Below are 23,713 nucleotides of genomic sequence, written 5' to 3' on the forward strand. Positions count from 1 at the left end.
GGATAATGGCAGAGGGGAAATGCTCTATCAGCAACCCAAACTCATCCCCCTCTCCCTGCTACTCCTTTCCAGCAAACGTGAAAATCGCACGCCAGGGACATATAGGAAACACAGCCAGGTCTTGATTCTGATTGTCTCATTCTTTCAAATCAGACATAATCCCACAGGAGACAATGCAGACACATAAATGGTTTGCTTAAAGATGAGGTGACTTATGGCCCTGCAGAAGGTGTGGGCAAAGCCAGGTGGGAATGGGCAAAGGGAACCTGTTCCCTTAATGGCACTTCCCTATGTGGTTTTACCCTTGCTTTTTCTTCAGGAATAAGCAGCAAAATTACTGTATTCTTCATGAGTTCTGCTACCCCAGGAGAAAAGAAATGTGAGATGAAGCCTTCTCTTCAAGGGCTTTGAAATCCAAGAAAGTGCTATGTAAAGAGATGTATTTTTACCCTTACAAGTAAAAGACCATAATTTTTTTTTTTCCGAGGCCCTGGAGCACTTGTGCAATTCAGTAAAAGCTTTGCTGCCTGCGGAGAAGCCCCAGGGCCATCCCTTCCCACCGCGGGGCCGGTTACCTGAAGTCTCTGCACTCTTTTGACTCATCCCACCGCAGTTTTGGGGGCAGAAGGGCCACGGTCCCCGCTGCATGAAAGAGCAAGGAGAAAGCTGAGTCCTGGAGTCCCGCTGCTCTACAACCAGAGCACACGTCCTCCCTTCCTCCTGTCCTCTAAGCAAAGCCACCACAGGCGTCTCCATGGGCCAAAGGGTCACTAAACGGCCGCGGGTTAACCTGTGAGGCGAATTTTAGGGAGGGCTCCAGACTTTTCTGCTTCCCCATCAAAGGGCTCAGCTCCTGAACTTGATTTCCCCAACGGATATTTTTGCTTCTTGAAGGGCTCCAGTGAGGCCAGTCTCACCAGGAGGTCTGGGAGGCACTGATGGCTCGATGGGATGGGATGGTGCTTCCTCCCTCCCCATTGCCCACGTGCTGGGATGAGGCTTGTGAGGTGCAACGGGGGCAACGAAACATTTGTGACTCTCCCAGTCCTGCCCTTCGTGCAGTGGGTTCAGCCCTCGCATCCCCCCAGATCTGGTACAAACCACCACAGCTTCACCAAGGCCAAACTCGCGCTTTGACAACCGAGCACTAGAATCCAGACCAGGATTTCCAGAGTCATTTCCAGCACATGCCAGGAGGCCAGGAACCAGCTTTTAAAAGACTTTTAAAAAGACTTTTACAAAACTCCACCCAATTCAGTCTGGACAGTGCTGGAGGGTAGTAAAAGAAGACATAAATGCTTATATCCAGGTTTGACTCTTTTGATTCACATAAACTTGGTAACACTAAAAGTTTTTTAGCGAGCAAAGGCTGTTGGACGATCAATGAAATGAGCAGTAATCTCACAGGAAGCCACACATTTAATCCGTTGGCAAGAAATGCGCAGCACTGTGTTTTGGGAGGTTTTTAATCCCCACCATAACAGCCTGGACTGCCCTTGCTTTTCCAGGAAGGTCTAACGCTCTTTAAAACCGCACGGCAGGACAGAGATGAGGAGCTGCCAGACCTTCCTCTCCTCCCAGGCCTGGAACTGGCAGCACCAAAACACCCCCAGAGCAGCACCACTGGTAAAACTTGCACCGACACAATTCCATTATCCTCATCAGCCTCAGACCTCAATTAACCACAGAAGCACCGATCAGACGTGACCTCCTCAGAGCATCCCTCCGCCACAGCCAAGGGACATTGAACAGTGGCACGCTCCTGAGAGCAGCCGGGCAGGTTCAAGGTTCCAAACTCAAAAGACTCATAGAGAAAAGTGTTTTTCTCTTCCAAAAATTAATTCCAAAATGCTCCCAAACATGTTGCACCAGTAAGTGTTGTGTTCAGCTGCAGTTCATCCACAGCAAGGGCTTCCCCTTCCTCCCACAGTAGGCTCAGCTGAGAGCAGGTCCCTCCAACAACACGGGACCGTCTGACACTGCACACAGTGAGAGGGACCCGAGTAGTCTTCACACAAGCCATCACACTTCCAAAACCTCTTGTGCTCCTCAACAAATCAATTCTGGAAGCTATTAATAGCTGGCTAAAGATGCATTTTAAAAAATGACCACTTACCTGCCAGAATATGCTGTCTATTGTATTTCCCAGAAAACCATCTCTGCCTTCTGATGATACCAGCTTAGGTCCCAGAATAGTCATAAATTCATCAAAATCAACCTGGCCATCCCCTGGAATGAAAGAAAAGGATCACTGTTTTCACTGAAGTACCACTTAGTGCCAATGTCCAACATGCTGCTCTGGATCTGCTGCATATCATGGATCCACACATACATTACAGCACCTTCTACATCAACTTCAGGGTACCTACAGATCCAAATTTGTTGTTATCCGAATGAATGGCCTGCGTTGTGGCCCACCCACACTTGAAGACAGGACTAGGTGATGCACAAGCAGAGATTAATAGGTTGTTTCCCTGCCCCAGAGAGTTTTATAGGCAAGTCACTTCTCAATAAAAACCAATTTTGGCAGGAGGACAGTGGCCAGCAGCGTGGCCAGGGCTCTTCCCCTCTACAGAGCCGCCCAACAGCCAGGTCTCTGCACAGCTTTAACAGGGTCAACCTCTGCCTCCAGAGGAAGGGAGTGCACGCAGAGGGAAGAGCCAGATTATTGCGAATCCACAAGGCATTTCATTTCAGCTTTCAACCAGCATCCATCTCTTAGCAGCCCTGTGTGCTCAGCATGCAGAGCAGGCAGTGGAGACACAGCTTCAGTGCCATTAGCAGGAAGGGGAGACTGCTCCTGCCGTTAATTAACTGAGCCTATGCAGTCCCAAGCCCCTCCAGTATATTGTATGTTTTGTAAATGAGGCATGTGGCTGTTTGAAGTATATCTGAGCATTGTATCAAATATTACTTTTCCCTCAGAGAACTTCTGCGGTGCTTAATGAAAATGGCAAAAAAGGGAAATTCATTCCTGTTGAAGGATCTAAAAAATTCGAGCTTCTTTGAACAGGGTAGTTCAATGCCTGTATGCCTCTCCTTTGTCTGTCAGTCCATGGACATATCCTCCTACATGTTACCAGGCCAATTGACAGAGGTGGATATATTAGCCCTCCTTCAAGTCTGGAAACAGAATCAGCAACTGTAAGAGTTTCTGGTTGTTTTTTTTTCAAACTCCACTGGAACTGACTGCATCCACCTCTCCATGTAGTTGCTGTTGCTAAATTATTAGGTGTAGGAAGTGTCTAAAACCATCAGACTAAAGCAGATCGGTGCAAGGGCTACTATTAAAATGTCACTATTGACTGCAGAACCTGCAGCAGCCCTGCATGACAGCTTTACCACGTGCCCTGCATGCTGCTCCTATCGCTCCTTTTTATAATATTTCATATGCTTGATCTGACCATATGCACCACTGATTGAAATCTCTCCATGTCCTTATCTTCGCAGAAACACAATGTGAAAATGAGCAGAGTCAAAATGCTCGTTTGCCAGAATAGTGAGCTCTATTCACTTGGCTCTGCCCCTAATTTATCGAAGACAAGAGTGAATATCCTGGGGGTGAGCCAGTGACAGGGGCTCTGAAAGGAAACCCAGGAGGGATTCATAATAACTTTGATCCCGTAATGTTCAAGAAGACCCCATCCAACTGCTAAAGTCACTCACACCTTCAGGACTCAGCACATGCTGAAGGGCTTTGCAGGGCTGGAGAGGGCTGAGTTCTTGCAGGATGGAGCTCGTTTCTGGGACAGCTCATTAAGCAAAAAAGGAACGGGGTGGGCACCCCATCACTTGGAAAGCCATGCTTTAAAACATTTATGGGCTACGAGGAAACGTGTTCCTTCTGCTTCCCCATGAGAGGCATCAGTTTATGGCATCAAGTCGGATTGTATCAGTCACAGCACGTTGGATCACGTTGGGGAAGGTAATGCAAGGTGACAGTGGATCCGGGGCGATTTACATTGCAGTACATCACTTACACGGAAAGGCAGTAACAAAACCATACACTATGATGCAAATCGGGTTAAAGAAATTAGCCAGATTAGCAAGAAAACAATTTGCATGTTAAAGAGATTCTAGTACCTGCCCGTGCATATATTTGGTCTATCCATATGCAACCCCAAAATACTGAGTTATTTAATTAGCGTTTTCTACCATGTCATGTCATCCACAGAGGAGAGGCAGGACTCAGTCCTACACATGACTCATGAGAAAGCGGGTGCCAGGACTCCTGGGCTCCGTGTCTGACTCAGAACAAGACTTTGGGCAAACCCTTGCTCATGACTTCCATGTGCCTTTGCCAGGGATCATAACTAACTTCACGGGGTTTAATTATCAGCTTAATTATAGCATTTTCCACAACCTCAGAAGAACGATGCCATTACAAAATGCATTATATCCTTATTGACTGCTTTTTCAATTAAAGCTGTTAACTGGCAAGGAAACTAGACCCCAAAACATTTTGCCTGGTAGAAATATCCCTTTAACATTTGTTTTAAGCTGCAGAAAACAAACCTTCCTGCCATCAGGATCCCAGGAGACTGCAGCATCATCATATCAAGAAAGAGAACTCACAATTTTGGCTGAAAATTCCTTTTGCGGTATTCAACAGCCAGGAGAGAAATATTATAAAAAACAACACATAGGCTCCAAGAGGCACCCAGTGCAGCTCTGCACGGCTGCAAGGTGAAAATGCTCAAGGCTCACTCTCTAGAACCACGGCATAGCCAGGTGATGCCCAATACCCACATCTCCTATAGGGTCCATCAGCGTTTAGGCCACTCATCACCTCCTGGGATCGCTCAGCTTGAAATCTGTGTTGGGTACAGTCAAAAGATGCCTTCCTCCTCCTCCTCCTCCTCTGAGCCACAGTCACGTACACAGTGCTACAAGCTGATGTGCGATGCACACATCAAGCATCTGTTTGAGAAGCTGCACTGGAGCCAAACCAAGCACCGCGCACGTCCCCACGTCTGGCTTCGCTGTGCCCACAGATGTGCTCCTCGCCTGGGAGCAGCTGATACTCAGAGCGAGCGACGTGCAGCTTATTCAGAAATGAACTTTTAGTTGGGTTTAAGGGCTGGGAGGAAAAGGCCAGGCTGGAGCATGTGTACTGTCTACACTGCTTTCACCTTCCCTTGCTCCTTTCCACGAGCCACCCAGCAAGCCCCAAACATCACTGCTGATGAGCAGTCACACAGCCCCAGTCCCACACCATCCCCACAGGCCAATTTATAATGTGTGTGATGCTCACATCCTCCCCCCACCTTCTGCCTCCAAGCTCATACTAACTACTTGAGCCAGAACTCATCACCCTGAAGGAAACCAACCTTGTAAAGAGGGAGGGGGCACAAGCAGGTGAAAAGCTATGGCCAGGATGGAACGAGTTGTGATCCCCATCCAGTGATGGCCACAGCAGCTCTCCTCTCCCTGCTCCCACCAGATCCAAATGCAGATGAGGTTTATAAACCCAAGCCATGCTGAAGTCCCTGATCAGTGAATGCACTCACACGTTGCAATAACTTATTTACAAACTGGGAGGGCAGGGAAACCTCACAGCATGGTGTTGTGGGTCAGCTGGGGCAGGGGAAGACCATCAGGTGGAAAGGGGGGTGAGGAGCAGAGGGATTCCAGCCAGGATGCGATCTAGATGCCACCCCATCCCTGAACCACCACCCACAGCCAAGGGACAGACACTGCTGGTGTGGGTGGTCTTAGCAAAACACCGGAGCTGAGCTTAACTCCTGGGTTTAAAACCCCTAAAACATTTATTTATTTACTTACCCTTACGCCTTAACATTTTCCTTCCCCATAATGCTTCCAGGCACTAATGTCGAAGAGTCAGAAGGGGGTTAGCAATCATGTGGCTGAACCTCGCATGACTAAAACTATGACTCAGATCATCACTGGCCACATCATCAGAGACAAATCAGATCTGCTTATCATTACTAGTCTGTTAGCATTGGTTGGGCACTAAGTGCTTCCAGATACCCACAAAGGTTGCTCCCTGCAAGACACTGTCTCAGTCCTGATAAAACCCAGGCAAATGTGATAATAAAAAGGAACATCAACTAGATGCACTGTCAATGGGCCCAGGGACAATCGTGTGATCCTGCTTAATTGCTCCATCGCAGAAAGAGGATGCTGAAGGCATCTTTGGGTCCTCTGGGAACATTTGCAGTACCCAAATACATGGCCAGCAAGGGTTCCTAAACCTGCCAACGTGACAACACTCATTGTTCACTCACTCGGTGCAGAAAGACCTTAATAATTTGAATTTGAAGACCTCCAGCATCCATGTTTGCCATGCTGTGAGATCAGTTTGGCTGTGACCACAGAGCTGCAGCAGGGAAACATCATAGAATCATGGAATGGTTTTGGTTGGAAGGGACATTAAAGGGACATCTCATTCCAACCCCCCTGTCAAAGTCAGGGACACCTCCCACCAGACCAGGTTGCTCAAAGCCCCGTCCAACCTGGCCTTGAACCCCTCCAGGGATGGGGCCTCCAAAGCTCCTCTGGGCAACCTGTTCCAACACCCACTTATGCCAAGGACACTGAAGGCAATGGAGCAGCAGCTAAGAGCAGCATGGAGCTGGAAAACGAAGCTCTTTTTCCAGCTCCCCCAGAAACTGCAGCCCCAGGACATTTGTTTTGGACATGACAGGCCCAAGGAAGGGGTGTCTGCACCTCTGAAAAATGGCAATGAGTTCTTCTAAATAAACCAATTGGATGTGGAAAAAGGAAAAGCACTAATGACTCCGTGTGTAGAGGAGCCTTTAAAACTACCACTGCACTCCCAGGGAGCAAACTCTGGGTTGGATGTGTATGTTGGGAGGAGCCAAAGGAGTGTCCAGCACTTTTGAAGGGGGATTTACTCTCCTAGGCTAATTGCTTTCAACCCCAATTCCTTCATATTGGTGTTGTGCTTCCAGATCCCCAGGTCAAAGGAGTTTCAAGGTGGTACCTTTGTTTCTTGCTGGAGGTGCTGTGCTTCACTGGTGCATCGGAGCTGAGCACAGAAAATCACAGCCTTCTATCTAAGCTGATGGACTTTCAGCTACAGCCCAAGGAGTTTGTCTTCCCTGAGCATCCTGACTTTAATGAAGAGGAGAAGGGAAGGTTGTATTTGCTGAAGGACGTTTAGCAGGAAAAATAGAGCGTTTGAGGGCAGGCAGAGCTCTGCAGTCACCTCGTCAGGGCACCAAGGAGGACAACCACTGCATGAAACACCCCTGGCTGCACTCTTACATCAAAACAAGCTACACCCGTCTGGCTTGAGCCCTATCCTGCCTTTCTCCTGGTGCATTTGCCCTGATCCCACAGATCTATGGTCAGCAGTGTTTTGCCCAGGTTGGATGTGCTGGGCAGGGAAGGTGCAGAGGACACCACCCCCAAACCACAGGGCACCTGGCAGAGGAGAGAGGGACCAGGCTGAGCCGGGATGGCAAATCCCCACATCCCAGGTAGCAGCAGCCTGTGCTCTCACAAATTCTCCTGCCAGAGCTCTTCTGCTTTGAAGCAATAATTAAACACTCAGAGGAGCAGCAGTGTGAACCCATCTCGCCCTCCATCCCACGGGAGAGACCCGACCCTCAGCCTTCAGTCCACCGCTGTCTCTCCAAGAGTCTCCCATCGGAGCGGCTCCCTTGGAGGATCTAATTAAATATTCATTGGGCTGGAGAGAGACAGGGCAGGAGAGGGAAAGAAAAAGAGAGGGGGAGAACGTGCATGGATTGCATTGCCTATACCCAAGGGCAGAACAGAGACTTACACCTGGTTTTCAGAGCCTTGTGTGTCAAAGTGGGAGCCTACATCATCCGACCTGACTGCCTCCTAAATAACCTTTTTCCCTGGCCATTCTCAGGATTATCGGGTTCTTTCTCCTCCTTAAAAGTTTCTTGCCACGGCACAGAAATGATGCACACATTTAAACGGAGATGAGGATCTGCTGTGTGTAGACTGATAAGTATTCACACTTTTTTTTTTTTTTCTTCTCAAATTTGACCTCCAGAGTGCAGCTAGGTGATATATTTAAAGTTAATGAGCTAGTCTTTTGCAGCTTGGGTCCCAGGCGCACACAACACTCCTGTTTATTTTTATTCTCCTAATAGCAAGCTGCAGTGACTCTCTGTCCCGGTCTGTGTCATTGTTTGTGCCCATAAAGTAACCTGTGCAGCAATAACACCGTCTGGGGAAGGCTGCTGCTGCTGCTGTGCCTTGAAACGATGCAGAGGATGTGCACAGAGAAGCTCCAGCCACAGGATATTTCCCAGACGAGCATTTGGGTTTTAGAGATTTTAAGGTCAGAGGAGAACAGCCTGATTGCCAGTCTGGCCCTTTCCCCAGCACGACCCAGACACTTTCTGCCTAATTACAGCCTCGATCCATAACTTCAACCAGAACCGGGGAAAGTCTTTCATCAAACTTTCGACTTTGAAAACAGTTTCAATTATAGACATCCATGAAAGTGCCTGAAAAGTGCAGAAAAAGCTCCACTACTGTGCCAATGCAGACATTTTGTGGTGGGGAAACCGAGGCGCAGAGTGTCACCATCCCAAACATTGTCACCAAGGGAGCTTCCAGCAGAGCTGGGTGCCCGACACCCTCCCCCCCCACCTGCCTACACTGTGATCCACAGGCACAGGACGTGCAACCAGTCCCCAGGATGGAGAAAGGTGACAATGAGCATCTCCTAAGTCCAAAGAGTCCTGTTTGCATTTCTGTCAGAGGTTCTGTCCCAGAGCCACCTGCAGAGGGGCTCTGATATTCCTTAACATGGAATAGAATCATAGAGTGGTTTGGGTTGGACAGGACCTCAAAGCCCCCCCAGAGCCACCCCCTGCCTTGGGCAGGGACACCTCCCACCACACCAGGTTGCTCCAAGACCCCTCCAACCTGCCCTTGAACCCCTCCAGGGATGGGGCAGCCACAGCTTCTCTGGGCAACCTGGACTGGTGTGATACATAGGCATACACGTAAAAAATACAGTGTCATACATGGAAAAATTCCAGTGTCATACGAGGTATACATGTGAAAAATATGATTTCTCATCTCTCTTGCTCCTTGGGAACCGTGGGGATATATCCATTAACCACTCTTTTACCATTCCCCAGCTCTGCCACACATCCCGCAGCTTTAAAGACTGCATTTTGAGCCTTCAGCTCGAAGGAAGGGGTGAAACATCTCTGCTGGAGCCTACTCTGTCCCTTAAGGGCACCTCCAAGTCCTGCGGTTTTAGGAGTGGCTGTGAGGAGCTGGCTGCTCTGGTTCAATGACAACTACACATAAAAGATTAGCAAATTGTACAGACACATGTTCCTGGAGGAGGAAATTTCCATGGGGCCTGGAAGGCTCAAATGGAGCCCAGAAAGACAGAGCCGGAGGTGCATCCATCATGACACTGAGAAAAGGACCTTGAGAGTTACTCATTTTGACAGTCCGTTGGCTCGTCTTGCAAGGAAGAGGAAACGGCTGCAGAGGACTTGTTTGCTTCCCCATTAAAAAAAAAAATAATCTATTAACTCCCCAAGTTTGCCCAAGGGGAGCCTGTCCAGGAGACAGTGATTGAAGAGGACTGGGGCCTCTGCCTCCGCGGCGCCAGGTGAGACGTGTCCCATGCTCCACCACCAGCACTAAAACAAGCAGGATGCTGTCAGCACTTGGCAAGAAGAAAACTCCAACAAAAACAGTGACTGCAGTAAAAAAAACCCGTATCCATCAGACACCTGCCAAGCAGCGGTGCCAGCTTCGCGCCAGCCCTGGGAAGCCACAGGACGCCCCAGTTACCATCCCTGTGAGCCACCATCCTGCAGGAAAAAGCACTGCAGAGCCTGCCAAGCGTTGGTGTGCCACCAGCACGGCACCCAAGCCACCCCTGTCTCCTCTGCCCTGTGTCCCCTCTACCCTATATCCCCTCCACCCTGTCTCCTCTCTGCCCTGCTGTCCCCTCCACCCCACATCTCCTCCACCCTGTGTCCCCTCAATCCATATGTCCCCTCCACCCCATGTCCCCTCCACCCCATGTCCCCTCTGCCCTGCGTCCCCTCCATCCTATGTCCCCTCCATCCTATGTCCTCTCTGCCCTGCTGTCCCCTCTGTCCATGTCCCCTCCACCCCATGTCCCCTCACCCCATGTTCCCTCCACCTCATGTCCCCTCCACCCTGCTGTCCCCTCCACCCCATGTCCCCTCTGCCCTGCGTCCCCTCCATCCTATGTCCCCTCCATCCTATGTCCTCTCTGCCCTGCTGTCCCCTCTGTCCATGTCCCCTCCACCCCATGTCCCCTCACCCCATGTTCCCTCCACCTCATGTCCCCTCCACCCTGCTGTCCCCTCCACCCCATGTCCCCTCTGCCCCACGTCTCCTCCACACTGCATCCCCTCCATCCTGCTGTCCCCTCCACCCTGTTGTCCCCTCTGTCCATGTTCCCTCCACCCCACGTCCCCCAAGACCCTCGCCCCTGGCATGTATAAACCAAGAGGGCTCATTTTGCAGGTCTTGGCAGAGTTCTCTCATTGTGCAAGTTGTAACCAGTTGATCCCCTTGTCAAATGGATCAAGAGGAGCAAAAATCACATCCCCACTAGCCAGGACTTTAATTATTTTTGCTCCCCAGGCCCCGGGAATAGCAGGAGGGCTCTGTGTGCGTGGCGGCAGCTATCAGACAGCTCGGCACAACTTCGGGATGACCAGCAAGTCCTAAGCTCATTAAAACACAGGAACGTGTGCTCCCTGTGGCATATGCATTCTGTGAAACCAAAAGCATAACACCAGGAATACTGCGTTTCAAGGAACAAATAAACTTAAACAAAGAGGCAAACAAATTCTAGTGGGACGTGTCTCTGCCCAGGGCAGGGGGGTGGAAATAGATGATGTTTAAGGTCCCTTCCAACCCAAACTATTCTATGACTCTTTGAAATCACGGGGCATGGCTGCGTGAGACAGACCACAGATGGTACACTGTGTTGTGCAGAGGACTCTGCCCCACTGCAGCACAGGGTGGACAGGTTTCTGGGAGGAAATTGCAATTCAATGTTTCCTCTTGTCCTGTCTATTCAACGTGGCTGCACTCAGCCACCCATCGAAGACATAATTTAATATCACTTATGAACCTCTTCCCGGTACTGAGCTGCAAATCTGACTAGCTTCACCAGTACCAATAATTACTCTTCATTCTCAGCAGCGAGAACACATAATATGATAATCTCCATTTTACAAATCAGAGCAGACACGAAGAAAGTGGCCTCTATAAATAAAGACAAGTCTCATCAAATCCATCTCGCCAACCAAGTTTCTCAGCTCAGCAACACACTTTAAAGGACAACCACGCTGAAATGTTGCTAGATCCTTTCTCACATACGAAAATCAGAGGACTTTGAGTACAGAGGAGAAACCCAAAGTCTGCAACAACCTGTCCACGCTTTTCCTATTAACTCTGCATTTTAAACACGGAAACTGTTTCTGGTCTACCTCCAGCAGCCTGGGCTGTCTTACAGCGTTTCATGATGAAATGTTGAAACACGAGGAATTATCCGTGGCAGTAAAGCAGGGGGAAAAAGTACCAAAGAAAAGAAGAAGAGAGGGAGAGAGAGAAGAAAGAGATAAAAGGGTCTCAGCTTGTGCATGTCACTGTTGTCCCACACAGGGCAGCACAAGCTGGTCTTCTGGACAGAAGGATACATTTGGCCATGCAATGTCGAAGAAGAAGGAACTCAGCACTTAACTTTTAGAATAGAGATTTATTCTCCCTCCAGATCTCCCAGCCCAGGTCCTTTGGTCACTCCGATCCCTGTGACACAGGACACACACTCCAGCCACTGGAGCACCCAAGTGTGATGTCCCTTCCCTCACACGGGGAAGCAGGTGCCAGCAAACCAAAGCAACGCCTGTGCACGAGCCCTGACCCAACAGGAGTGCAGCATTTTGGAGCACTGGCTTGTAGGGAGACAGTGTGCTGGCACCATCCCTTGATGCCACGCAGCTATGTCACTGTCATTTATTCCCTCTCCAAAGGGGATCATACAGAAGTGTCTGTAAGCCTCACTGCACGGGGCAGCACCTGAGCAGCACAACTTCTGCATCAGAGCACAAAAAGCCAATAAATCTGCAGAACCCCATCACAACCATGGGGCTGCCCAAAGCCAGAGGGACCTCCGAAGTGCCACCTGGGAGAGCTGCATATCTTCAAAATCGATTTTGCTAGGGTCACTGTGAATAGCTTGCTGGTTTTTTTACCCCCCCTCTTCAATGTTCTGCTCCACAGAGAGCCATTGGAAAGCAGCTTGGGAATATGCAGAATTTTAAATTGGCATTTCTTGCCCCTCTTTTTTAATGTTCATAAGGATGTCATAGCTGTATTTTCTCTACTACTGCTGACGCATTGCATAATGTGATAAAAGGTAACAGGTAGCTCACTCGTGCACTGATGAAACCAGCTCGTCTTTTGCTTGATCAAGGTATTTCCTATTTGTACTATAATAAACAATTTGACACACTGCGGGCTTTTTTTTTTTCCCTTCTTGTGTTAGCCTGAAGTTATTTTTCCAGGGTACTGAAAACCAGCTGCTCCTCTAATTAGTACACTGAGTGCTTATTTTATTCCTCAGATAAAAGTGTCTTATGTTGTAACGAAACAGTTTGACACTTAAGTCACACATTCATCTATTTTATTGCGAAAGTCTGCTTAAAGAGTAGGCATCCCAGATAAGGCAACACATTTAATGTGCCATTTCTCTGCATTTTTATTAGCATTACTGCCAATTGGAAGGATTTACAAATAATTTCTTTTCCAGCACATAAATACATAAAATATTTTACTTTCCATATACTGGCAGAACATTTCAGGTCATTCTCCAGATTGCAGACAGAAATGTATGCACCTCTCAGAGTCTGCAATGTTTACGTTCATGCAATACCTAATTATGTCGAAGGATAAAGCAAATCAAGGGTATAAACTAAAGGTAAAATCTGACCTCTATTTCCAGACCAAAAGCAAACAATATGTCCCTATAAGGGATGGCACACTGGATAGATGCCCAGCTATACTCAACAACCTTCTCCTGGCACACAGTCATGCACCACTTCCACCAAGATGTAAGCAAAGCTTTGGCCTAATGTGAATCTCATGCTCTGAGTGACGGAGCCACCATTCCTCACCTCCCTTCCCTGAAAGAGGCATTTTTGCATGGAAAACCCCTTTGCCTTCTCTTCTATTCTCTACTTTCATCACCCTCGTTACAGTAATGCCATAGCATCTTGCCATAGTTCATAAAAGGGTGTTTCTGATGATTTATGAGATTTCTCTTGAGACCTTGAAATATTCCAAGTATATTCTCATTTTTCTCCCTAATTCAGTTTTTTATGCCAACTATAATATTTCCCCCCGTGGCAGCTGCGTTCCACTTCACCTGGGTAAAGCACGCCTTGCAAAACACCAAAGGGACTTGGAAGAAAAGGAGGAGAAGGCATTTGTAGGAAATACAGTGGATACTCCACCCCCTGGTGCTTGCCTTCCTCCAAAGAGTACTGGCAAAAACTAGATATTCACTGATAATACCTGCATTCAGCAAAGCTGTGCTAAGAGGGCACATGTAGCTGGGAGCATGGTCCTTTGCCAGGCTGTGGCGTGTCCTCAGGACAAGGCATGGCCAAGGCTGAGGGCTTCACACATGCCACCACCAGCTTCCATCATTGACCCCTGTCACGGCATGGGAATGAAACATCTCTTGCTCCAGTGGCCCAAAGTCATCTCAGCTGTTGGGGTGAAAAAGGCCAAGTCGGTGTGCAACTGTGCCGTCAGACTCTTGGGAATATTTGACAGCCATCTCTGGGGATGGGAAGCTGGTTTTCATGCTTCTTAATACAGGATTTGCTCTGAGTTTGCACTTGCCCGTGCACAGGAAAATATATCTTGTTCTGTTTATGAGCCCCAATCCATCCTGGAGTCCCATCTTACCATTTCTTGGTTAAACTTTTCTCCCTCTTCCCCAGCCCTGTGACAGCTTTGCTATGCCCTGGCACTGAAGCCCAGCAGGTAAGTAACCCAAGCCTCTCTGTGTGCCATCAGCTTCATGGCATGGGACAAACTGCATCCTTGTGACGAGGAAAGGCATGAGTTCCCTCCTGCCGCTCTGAGACTTGGAGGACATTTGGAAGCTCTTAATATCACCCCATGACATTATCTGGGGGCAAACACACCCATTGCACTCACTTCCACCCATCGATGCCAGGGCTGCTGGCATCTCACCTGTGGAGGAAGGCTGATGGTAGCACTCAAGAACCATGGAGGCATTAAAAGCAATATGACATGTGTGAAGTGTTCCTGGGCAAAATCCAAGCTGTGCAATTGCCACTTTCACTTAAGTTCATGCAGCACTTTCTAACTAACCACATTTTTGCCTTCGAATGCAATGAATTATGAAATACACCTTCACTTCTGCTCTGGTTTGGAGGCTCACTGTGTGTTGCTGAAGAGCTGCACACCACAGCCCCAGCAGCAACTGTCTTTGGGTATCTCTGGAGTTGATCCCTGTGTCATTTACGGAGCTTGGTGAGATCCTTTGTGGCAGAAGGTGACATACAGGTGTGAAATGCTCTTGTCATATCAGTTTAGGCTCAGCTACACAACCACTCCAGCATATATTGCATATGCTCCTCTTAAAACACATTTTGTCCAGCCGAGCCATCCTGCTCCCACAGCTCGAAGGGCTCCTCAGCCTGACCTAGACAGGGCTGCTCCTCCCCCTGTATCCCTACAGAAAGCAGGGTTTGCCATGAAAACCAAATTCAGACCGTCTCTGCTTGCTCATTATGTGAAGCCCATCAGTTAAATAAGCCCCGGCAGATACAGTCGCGCTGCCATCCTGCAATGCGAATGCACTCCCAAGGTAATTCCTGATGAAAACCGTATGTTTGCACTAGGTCTGCTCAGGCTGGTTCAGATTAAATATAAACCACTGCCAATTGTATTACCTCATTATTAGCAGACACTGGCAGCAGCCCTGCGTGGAGAAACGGACGTCTGGCTACGCTACCTGCCCTCACATCGTAAGTCATGTCAGGTGCCTGGGGACACAGGGGAGAATCACTGCCTCCCTCCTGGCTGTCCTGACCACGGCGGGGAACTCCTCCTTGAACTTGACTGGTCGTCCAGTCGAGCTTCTCACCCACCTGATGCTGGGCCAAAGCCTTGGGAGTATTTGGGAACCCTCCACAGGACATATGGGAAGGAGGGTGAGGCTGTCCCTGGGAGCAGAGGGCACGACCAACATCCCCAGGAGCTCGCTGGGTTCAAGCTCTGCTACCAAATGACGCTCACGCACAGCGGGAGAGGAAGCTATTGCTGATTCTCGCTACATATTTCAAGTTAAATCCCAGAGAAAAATGAAAACAATCCATCGGAGGAAAAGTAGCCATAAGCCATATAACGTTAATTCAAGCCATATAGCATTAATTCAATTTGCAGGCAAGGTAAATCTTTCACATAACATTCCCCTCTTTGCTCAGTGCCTAAGGAATTTCCCATTACCCTGTCCTTTTTTTAATGTATGGCCCATTTGACCTTCACATAGCACAGACTCGTGTCCAGCCCCCAAACCCTCTGCTCAAAACACTGCAACAAGAGGCAGCTGAGACACGAGAGCAATAAAAACACCCAGCACAACTGACTGTATCTTTGAAGCTGTTGGAACCGTTGAGCTGGAAGAGATGGAGAATCGCCTCCCATCTCTGCAGAAAACACACGGAGCTTTCTGAAAGGTCTCAAACAGGAATTTAACACCTTCCATCTGCAGCCCATTACTCTACATTTTAACTCTACCTCTCCGGTTACAGGTCCCTGCGCACTAGGAGTGTGTACGAAAGAGTGCCAAAGTCTCAAGTCTGTGAGACCGAGACTCAGGGAATAACTGGAGATGAATCAGAACTGCAAGCCAAGTCCACAGCACTCTTTTTCCAAAAAAGCACAGAGTTTCGGTAAAAGACCCCATGAATTGGCACCATACTGAGTCTGGCCTTTGCAAAACCTAAAGAGAAATCACCTGGTCTGCTAGGAAAGGCCATAACAAGGTGCAAACAATAAATTTTGGAGAAAGTGCTTTTTAAATCGATGGATTTTTTTTTTCCTTTTATTTCAGGAATGAGATCATTTCAACAACTTATCTTCTCTTTCCGCCAGGTTTTGCATTATGTTGTCTCCCTGCTCTAGGGGAGATGCTGAGCACCCTCGAGCAGGCTGACAGCCTCTTCCCCTACCCTGATGAATACAGTTGTCCTGTGCAGCTCATGGGGGCACTCGACTCAGATGTCCCCAGGGAGGCAGGAGAGCTTCATTCCGGCTGCCACCATCTCCCAGGGGCTCTGTTCTCAGCAGTCTCCCCAGGGATTCTGGCGTCACATCCCCCAAGGATCCCCCTTCACACCAGGGCTGAGTCCAGTGCTCTGGTTTGGCAAAATTTCATCTAACTTTGCACAGTGTTTCCACCCCTGCCTGTAGAAGGGAGGGAGAAGGTTGGATTCACATCCCAGCTCCCCTGCACATTTCAGGCATCGGGGAAGTCTCCCTTCGTGCTCTGACCAAGGACATTTTAAAGACAGCCTGCTCCTTGTGATCAGCTCTGATTGTAGCTTTGCAGCAGTTAAAAAGTCCCCCCTGGCTCCAGCATTCTGATGCTGCATTTCTCTCTTCCCTTTAATGGTGGGTTCTGTTTCTTTTATTACCTCTTAGTAATCGTTTGACGAGCTCTCACAGCAGGACTTTGCTCAAAATTATTCCACCCTTCTAAACTTCTCCTTCAAAAACCATCAACACTTCATGTGACGCAGCACAGCTCCCACCCACAGCATCTTTTACTGGCAAGGAGCGGTGAGGGCACAGGACCGGGTGGCTCTGCTTGATTGGGCGCTCAGGTCATCTCCAGATGCTGCCCAGGAATGCAAAGAGAAAGGTAAAATAGCCTTGCAAAAAAAACATTTGCAACTTTGCAGAGAAAGCTTGCAAGAGCTGGTCTGTCTTCACCCAGCTGTGTCAGCTCGGCAAATAAGAGACATCCCTTATGGGTCGCCTGTGAGGCAGGTTTATCTAAGTGAGTTGATGGCTCACATTCATCTGTCTTCTCCTTGCTGTGGTGAAAGGCAAAATTTCACAGCATCCTCTCCAGACTTTCCTTGGTGACCACAAATTATTTGAGCCAAAAACACAGAATCACAGAAGCATAGAATTGTCAAGGTTGGAAGGGACCGAGTCCAACCATCAACCCAACACTGAAAAAAACCACCACTAACCCATGTCCCTCAGCACCACGTCTGCCCAGCTTTTAAATACCTCCAGGAATGGTTACTCCACCACTACCCTGGGAAGCCTCTTCCAAGGCTTAAAAACCCTTTCAGTGTAAAATTTTTACCTAATATCCATCCTAAACGTCCCCTGGTGCAACCTGAGGTCGTTTCCTCTTCTCCCATCGCCTGTGACTTGGGAGAAGAGACTGACCCCCCCTGGCTACACCCTCCTTTCAGGGAGTTGGAGAGAGTGAGAAGGTCTCTCCTCTATTTTTCTTCAGGCTGAACACCCCCAGCTCCCTCAGTTGCTCCTCACAAGACTTGTGCTCCAGACTCCTCACCAGCTCCGTTGCCATTTTGGGCTGCAACATGGGCTTCAACGCACTGGGAAAGCCCCCTCCACCAGTAACAGAGAAGGATCAACAGCAAGGACTTACCATCCATGTCAAGGCGTTGCATGATAATCGCCAGCTCCACCTCACTGGGCATGTATCCCAAGGAACGCATTGCCATGCCCAGCTCCTGCTTGGATATAAAGCCATTCCCATCCCTGTCCAGCACCCGGAAAGCTTCTCGGATTTCTGTAAAGGAGAAGGAAGAAGAGAAGAGTTACTATGGTGGAGGACTCCTGTGGACTGATCCTCATGAAATGTCACTTTTTCTCAAGGAGACCAGGCTAGGACCTGAGCGCTCTTCTCCCTGCCTCAGTGTCCCCAGCCCCTGGCAACGGCGATACTGCTCCTCTCTACAAGGTGACTTCACAAAGGTCACAAGGTGACACAAAGTCCTCACCCGACAGCCAGTGACTGTCACAGCACCATCTCACTCCCAGAATCAATTCAAACATCAGCAGCAAGTAGTGCTGCTGCAAACAGAGTGTCAGGTGGACAAAGCATGGTCAGTGCATCTGAACATGGGGCACAAAAGCAGCATGTTTGCCTTTTCTGATGTTAATGATGCACATTTGAGCATTTCAAGGCAGTGTGGTCAGGATATGTCTGCACACATATGTGTGTGTGTGTGTGCACACTCCTGTGTGGATATCTCTGTATGCAGATAGATACAACAGCTTCCATGCTCACGCTGCCTATATTCTGTGCTAGAAATTCTGTGCAGAATTATTTATTCATTACACATCGATCTCCGTTTCCTTCTGCAGCGTCTGCCCTGGACTGCTGTGGGTGACCCATCTTGATCCACAGTAAAAAACCCCTTCATACGGCTGCACAGCAAACCCCCACCCCAGAGCCTTCTCCAGCCACCCTTCTCCAAGCCCCTCAGCAAATCCACAAGGTAGATTTATTTTATGATGTCACGCAGGCAGAGCAAGATTGGACTATCTCCAACAAAACTACCTGAACAGGAACAGCTGGGTGCCCACTGTCCCCCCTGCGGGTCTGGAGCTCTGCAGCCAAAGCCTGGATGTGCATGTTCTCCTCCAGTAAATGCAGATGTACATCTTTTAAACCATACCTGGGCAATGTCCATCTCTCCCTCCTCTCCACGGCTTTTCTCTAATTTATAACTGTTTTACAGCCTCAGATCAATAAAACTGCTGATGGCATCAAAGGAATCATTTCCATCATTCTTCCTCAGCCTGGCTCAGCGTCTTGACGTCTGACTTTGTTTTGCTTTTTAAACCTGGCACATCCCCTCCCGCCTTTACTAGCCACCCTCTGCTCGTGCAGCACACCGAGGGACCCCTGGCATCCACCACCTTGACAGCTCGGCACCTTCCCTGCTCCTCACAGACCTCTCAACCTGAAGCCCCACCACCAAACTCCCCAGATGTGACTGTTCCAAACGCCAAACAGAGAAATCACCAAACAGCATCCTGGACTGCACCAAAAGAAGCGTGGCCAGCTGGTCGAGGGAGGTAATTCTGTCCCTCTACTCTGCTCTGGTGAAACTCCACCTGGAGCACTGTGTCCAGCTCTGGAATCCTCAGCACAGGAAGGACATGGACCTGCTGGAGCGGAGCCAGAGGAGGCCATGGAGATGCTGGGAGGGCTGGAGCCCCTCTGCTGTGAGGGAGGGCTGAGATAGTTGGGGGGTTCAGCCTGGAGAAGAGAAGGCTCCGGGGAGACCTTAGAGCCCCTTCCAGTCCCTCAAGGGGCTCCAGGAGAGATGGGGAGGGACTCTGGATCAGGGAGGGGAGCCATAGGACAAGGGGGAAGGGTTTGACACTGAAAGAGGGAAGATAGAGATGAGATCTCAGGAAGAACTTCTTTGCTGTGAGGGTGGTGAGAGCCTGGCCCAGGTTGCCCAGAGAAGCTGTGGCTGCCCCATCCCTGGAGGGGTTCAAGGCCAGGTTGGAGGGGGCTTGGAGCAACCTGGTCTGGTGGGAGGTGTCCCTGCCCAGGGCAGGGGGTGGCACTGGATGGTCTTTAAGGTCTCTTCTAACCCAAACCACTCTGTGATTCTATGAAATTGGAATATTTCATTCAGCTGGGAGCCTGTTCACTTGAAAGGGTTTGGTTGGAGGTGGGGAGAGAAAGGGGCGCTGGTGTCTTTTTAGTTAAACGCACTTTGCCCCACGCTGCGAGAGGAAAACTCAGGATGCTTTATCACATCTCTTTTGGGAATGAGCATATATGAAAAACCAGCATGCTGGGGACCACTGCAACTTTGTTCAGAGGAGTTTAATCTTCACATGAAAGCATTTTATTGGAGATGCGGGAGGGAAAACTCAGTTTTGGGGGGAAATAACCCCAAACAATTAAAAAATGCTCTGTTCTCTATCAGGAAATAGACTGGATGGAAAAAGTTTGTCCAGCCCTGGGTAGTTCAGGCATTAAGCCTCAGATGAGAAAATATTCTTGGTCTTGCCATGGACTCCTGGCACGTCGGGTCCCTCTGCTCCCAGGGGACAGGGAGGCACCGGGCTCTGCAGCGCGGCCACGGGGAAGGTACCGGATGGTCCTTGCTCCTCCCGGGAAACAGCCAGGAGCATCATAACCCACCAGGAAACAGCTTCAGTGACCTCTCTGCTAACAGACTATTTAAAGCTTTGCAATTCAAAGGCTGCTTCTAAATCACCTCACATCGAAGTTCACCACCTCCCCTGACAACACCAGTGCGTGAGCAAAGTCTGCTCCGATTTCCACGTGCCGCTCTCCGCCGTGTGTAACACCCTGGTGATGTGCCAGGGCCAGGGCACCTCCGCGACCCACCGCTTCACCTGCACCACAGCTGTGGTTATCTTAATGAGATATGATCAATTTTTAATCCAGCCAAAGAGCCCACTGACGCAGAAAGGGAAGATCCTATTAATTCCAATTAATATCGGGCCAGATCTGTAGTATCTACACTTTTGGGTTCAGGTGTGCATCAACCGTGGTTTCTTTGAACATAAATGCTTCACCTTGTGTCCCTGCCAGCCCAAGCTGCTGTGAGCTCGGTGATACGAGAAGATGGTGAGGCTGCTCAAAGCAAGCTCGGCTGGAAGTATTGGTACATAATGCAAAGAGCCTTTGGAGTAGGAACGAATCCCATTAGACACTGCCAGCTGTAGTGAAATCTATTTTCATGTGCTGTGCTGAAAGCTAAAGTGCAGTAAATATTACATCGAAATCAATTAATTTTAAAAGAAACTTTTGACAGCTGAAGACGAAAGAACTAAAAATATTGCAGGGAGCTGAGAAAGTATTTTAGAAAATAAAATAAGAGTCTACTTTCGGAAAAGTTTACACGTGACATAGACTGATCCAAATTACATGAATAAATTACGTCTGTACAGGAGTTCTGCTGTGGGATATCTGAATGCCAATGTCTAGTGAGCATCCTCTCTGGGTACACTGGTTTCAGAAGGCGCATTTAACATCACCGCGACCTTTGAGCCTTGATCAGAGGAGAAAACCTCACACATTTGGGGTCCAGCTCTGTTCAACATCTCTCAGAAACCTGAACTTTTGACCAAGCCTGAAACATCCTTCGCACATCAACTCCTGACCCCAAACGGAGCTTTTTTTCACTCATCAGTCTATAAATACCACTTGTGCAGAGGTATATTTGAAGAGCTATTTATAGGTTGAACACACTGTACACGAAGCAGCTATGACCTCAGTCGGTGCCTCCTCTTTATCTTTACATGTAGCACCACCTCCTTATCAGCTTTTCTTTATAGTGATTCCCTCCCCTCCGACGTACTCGGGGGTGCTGCCCTGCACAGCACCCAGCCTGTGAGCCACGGTCTGAGCATCCTCCCCCAACGCAGCCCCACCAGCTCTTCCCGCTGGCTCTGCCAAAGAGCCCATCCCAAACAGTGATCCGTGAAGGTGTGACACCCTGGCGGGCCCTCACCTTTATTTCCACCTGTTAAATTTCATTAGCCAAAGCTAAAAATACACCAGCACTTTCCCCATATGACTTTCCCAAAGAAGTCGCCATGGCAACTGATGCTCTTGGCTCAGCACTGGGAGCGGATGTGGTCCGTGGAGTAAATCTCTCAACTAAGACATGGCCAGGGCTTAGGAGAAACTTTGAGACGTCTTCCATTTTGGCTGGAAGCTGCTCTGCATCAGGATGCTTCACCCTCATCAAGAAAAGCAGAGCCCTGTTTTGTTTTTAAAAGCAGAGTTTTACAGAATTACAGAATTACAGAATTTTCTAGGTTGGAAGGGACCTTAAAGATCATCTTGTCCAACCATCAACTGACAAAAATAGACACCCACACAACAAACAAGGAGCATCATCACTAAACCATACCTCCCAGCACTACATCAACCCCTCTTTTGAATACCTCCAGGGATGGTGCCTCAACCACCTCCCTGGGCAGCCCATTCCAATGCCTGAAGATAACAGGGGAAGCGGGTGTCAAAGTGATGCTGCCCCAGCAGCTCCCTTGCCCCTTGCCCAGCCTGGCCAGCAGCAGCCCTCCACACTGAACCACGCACTTACATTAAGATTACAACTCACTTGGGGCATTAGCAAAGATTAATATTTATTCCCCTTCCCACTAGATAGTATCTTCTTTTCGGTCTCAGATATAGGAAGGTGACACAAAACTATATCAGAGTATAAAAGGGAAAAAAAGAAGAGAAAGTATAGAAAGATTTGGAGAACAGAAAGTAGCCCATTTTACTGGTCAGGAAATGTCACTTCATCTCAAGAAGCCCAGGCCAGGACCTGAGCGCTCTTCTCCCTGCCCCGGTGTCCCCAGCCCCTGGCAGCAGCAATACTGCTCCTCTCTACAAGGTGACTTCAGCACAGAAGTGCTCACCCGGCAGCCAGTGACTGTCACAGCACCACACCGTCTCGCTCCCAGAATTAATTCAAACATCAGCAGCGAGCGATGCTGCTGCAAAGAGACTGTCAGAGGGACCCTACACCATCCTTAGCGCTGAACGGCGTTCAAGGGAACGAGGGGAGAGCAGGGATCAGCATCCTCACTAACATCTCGGGTAACATAGAATCATAGAATCATTGAGGTTGGAAGAGACCCTTGGGATCATCGAGTCCAACCATCTCCCCTACTCTACAAAGTCCTCCCCTACACCATGTCCCTCAGCACTGCATCTAAACGGCCCTTAAACACAGCCAGGGATGGGGACTCCACCCCCTCCCTGGGCAGCCTGTTCCAATGCCCGACCACTCTTTCAGTGAAAAATTCCTTCCTAATGTTCAATCTAAACCTCCCCTGTTGGAGCTTGAAGCCGTTCCCTCTCGTTCTATTGTTAATTACCTGTGAGAAGAGACCAGCCCCAACCTCCCTACAGTGTCCTTTCAAGTAGTTGTAGAGAGTGATGAGGTCTCCCCTCAGCCTCCTCTTCCTCACACTAAACAGCCCCAGCTCCTTCAATCGCTCTTCATATGATTTGTCTTCCAGGCCCTTCACCAGTTTCGTTGCCCTCCTCTGCACCCGCTCCAGCACCTCCAGATCTCTCTTGTATTGAGGTGCCCAAAACTGGACACAACGATCTCAAAGAGGGAGCTGACACAACATTAATTAAATTCCCAAATAATACAGGGCTGGAAAGAGTTGCCGGGACAGAAAGTCCAGCAAGAAGGAATGAGCGCTGTGCGAATGCGCTGAGGTTTAGGAGCAGAAGGGACCTTGCCTGAGAGTCAGCTGGGCCAGGGCTGGTGAGCTGGGTCTGGAGGCACCTTTCTGGGGAAAGTTCAGCTCGGTGTTTTTCCCCAGGTGAGGATTTATGTTCCACGGGAGCTGAGAGCGCAGCACTCATTCCTCAGAGTTATTTGAGCATTCAAAAACTGCGTGGGGGGTTTGCTTTGAATTCATTCCCCCTCTTTCCTCACATTTAACAGCTGCACCTTCCAGCTTCCCTGTTCTGGAGCACACAGCCATCTCCACACTCCTCTGGGAAGAGAGAAGGGAAGAATCAGGGAAAAGGATGATTATATTTTTTTATTACCTTTCTGAAGGGTGCAAAGCAAGACGACTGTTAGAGTCGGACCCCATGCCCAGCCTAGAAAGT

The 23,713-nt window shown here is 49.1% G+C and overlaps 1 protein-coding gene across 4 annotated transcripts in view; it reads right to left on the bottom strand.

Moving 5' to 3' along the window:
* The window catches only part of CALN1 (calneuron 1), a 186,706-nt gene that overhangs the window by 64,909 nt on the left and 98,084 nt on the right, over positions 1–23,713 (bottom strand). For all 4 annotated transcript variants that reach the window (XM_014953358.1, XM_014953359.1, XM_014953360.1 and 1 more), the window contains 2 exons: positions 17,714–17,857; positions 2,117–2,229 (listed from right to left, as the gene is read on the bottom strand). In XM_014953358.1, coding sequence (XP_014808844.1) covers positions 2,117–2,229; positions 17,714–17,857 — 257 coding nt within the window. The remainder of the gene's footprint in view (positions 1–2,116; positions 2,230–17,713; positions 17,858–23,713) is intronic.

Source organism: Calidris pugnax, unplaced genomic scaffold (assembly GCF_001431845.1).
Source record: "Calidris pugnax isolate Ruff unplaced genomic scaffold, ASM143184v1 scaffold133, whole genome shotgun sequence".
In the NCBI taxonomy this organism is placed as follows: domain Eukaryota; kingdom Metazoa; phylum Chordata; class Aves; order Charadriiformes; family Scolopacidae; genus Calidris; species Calidris pugnax.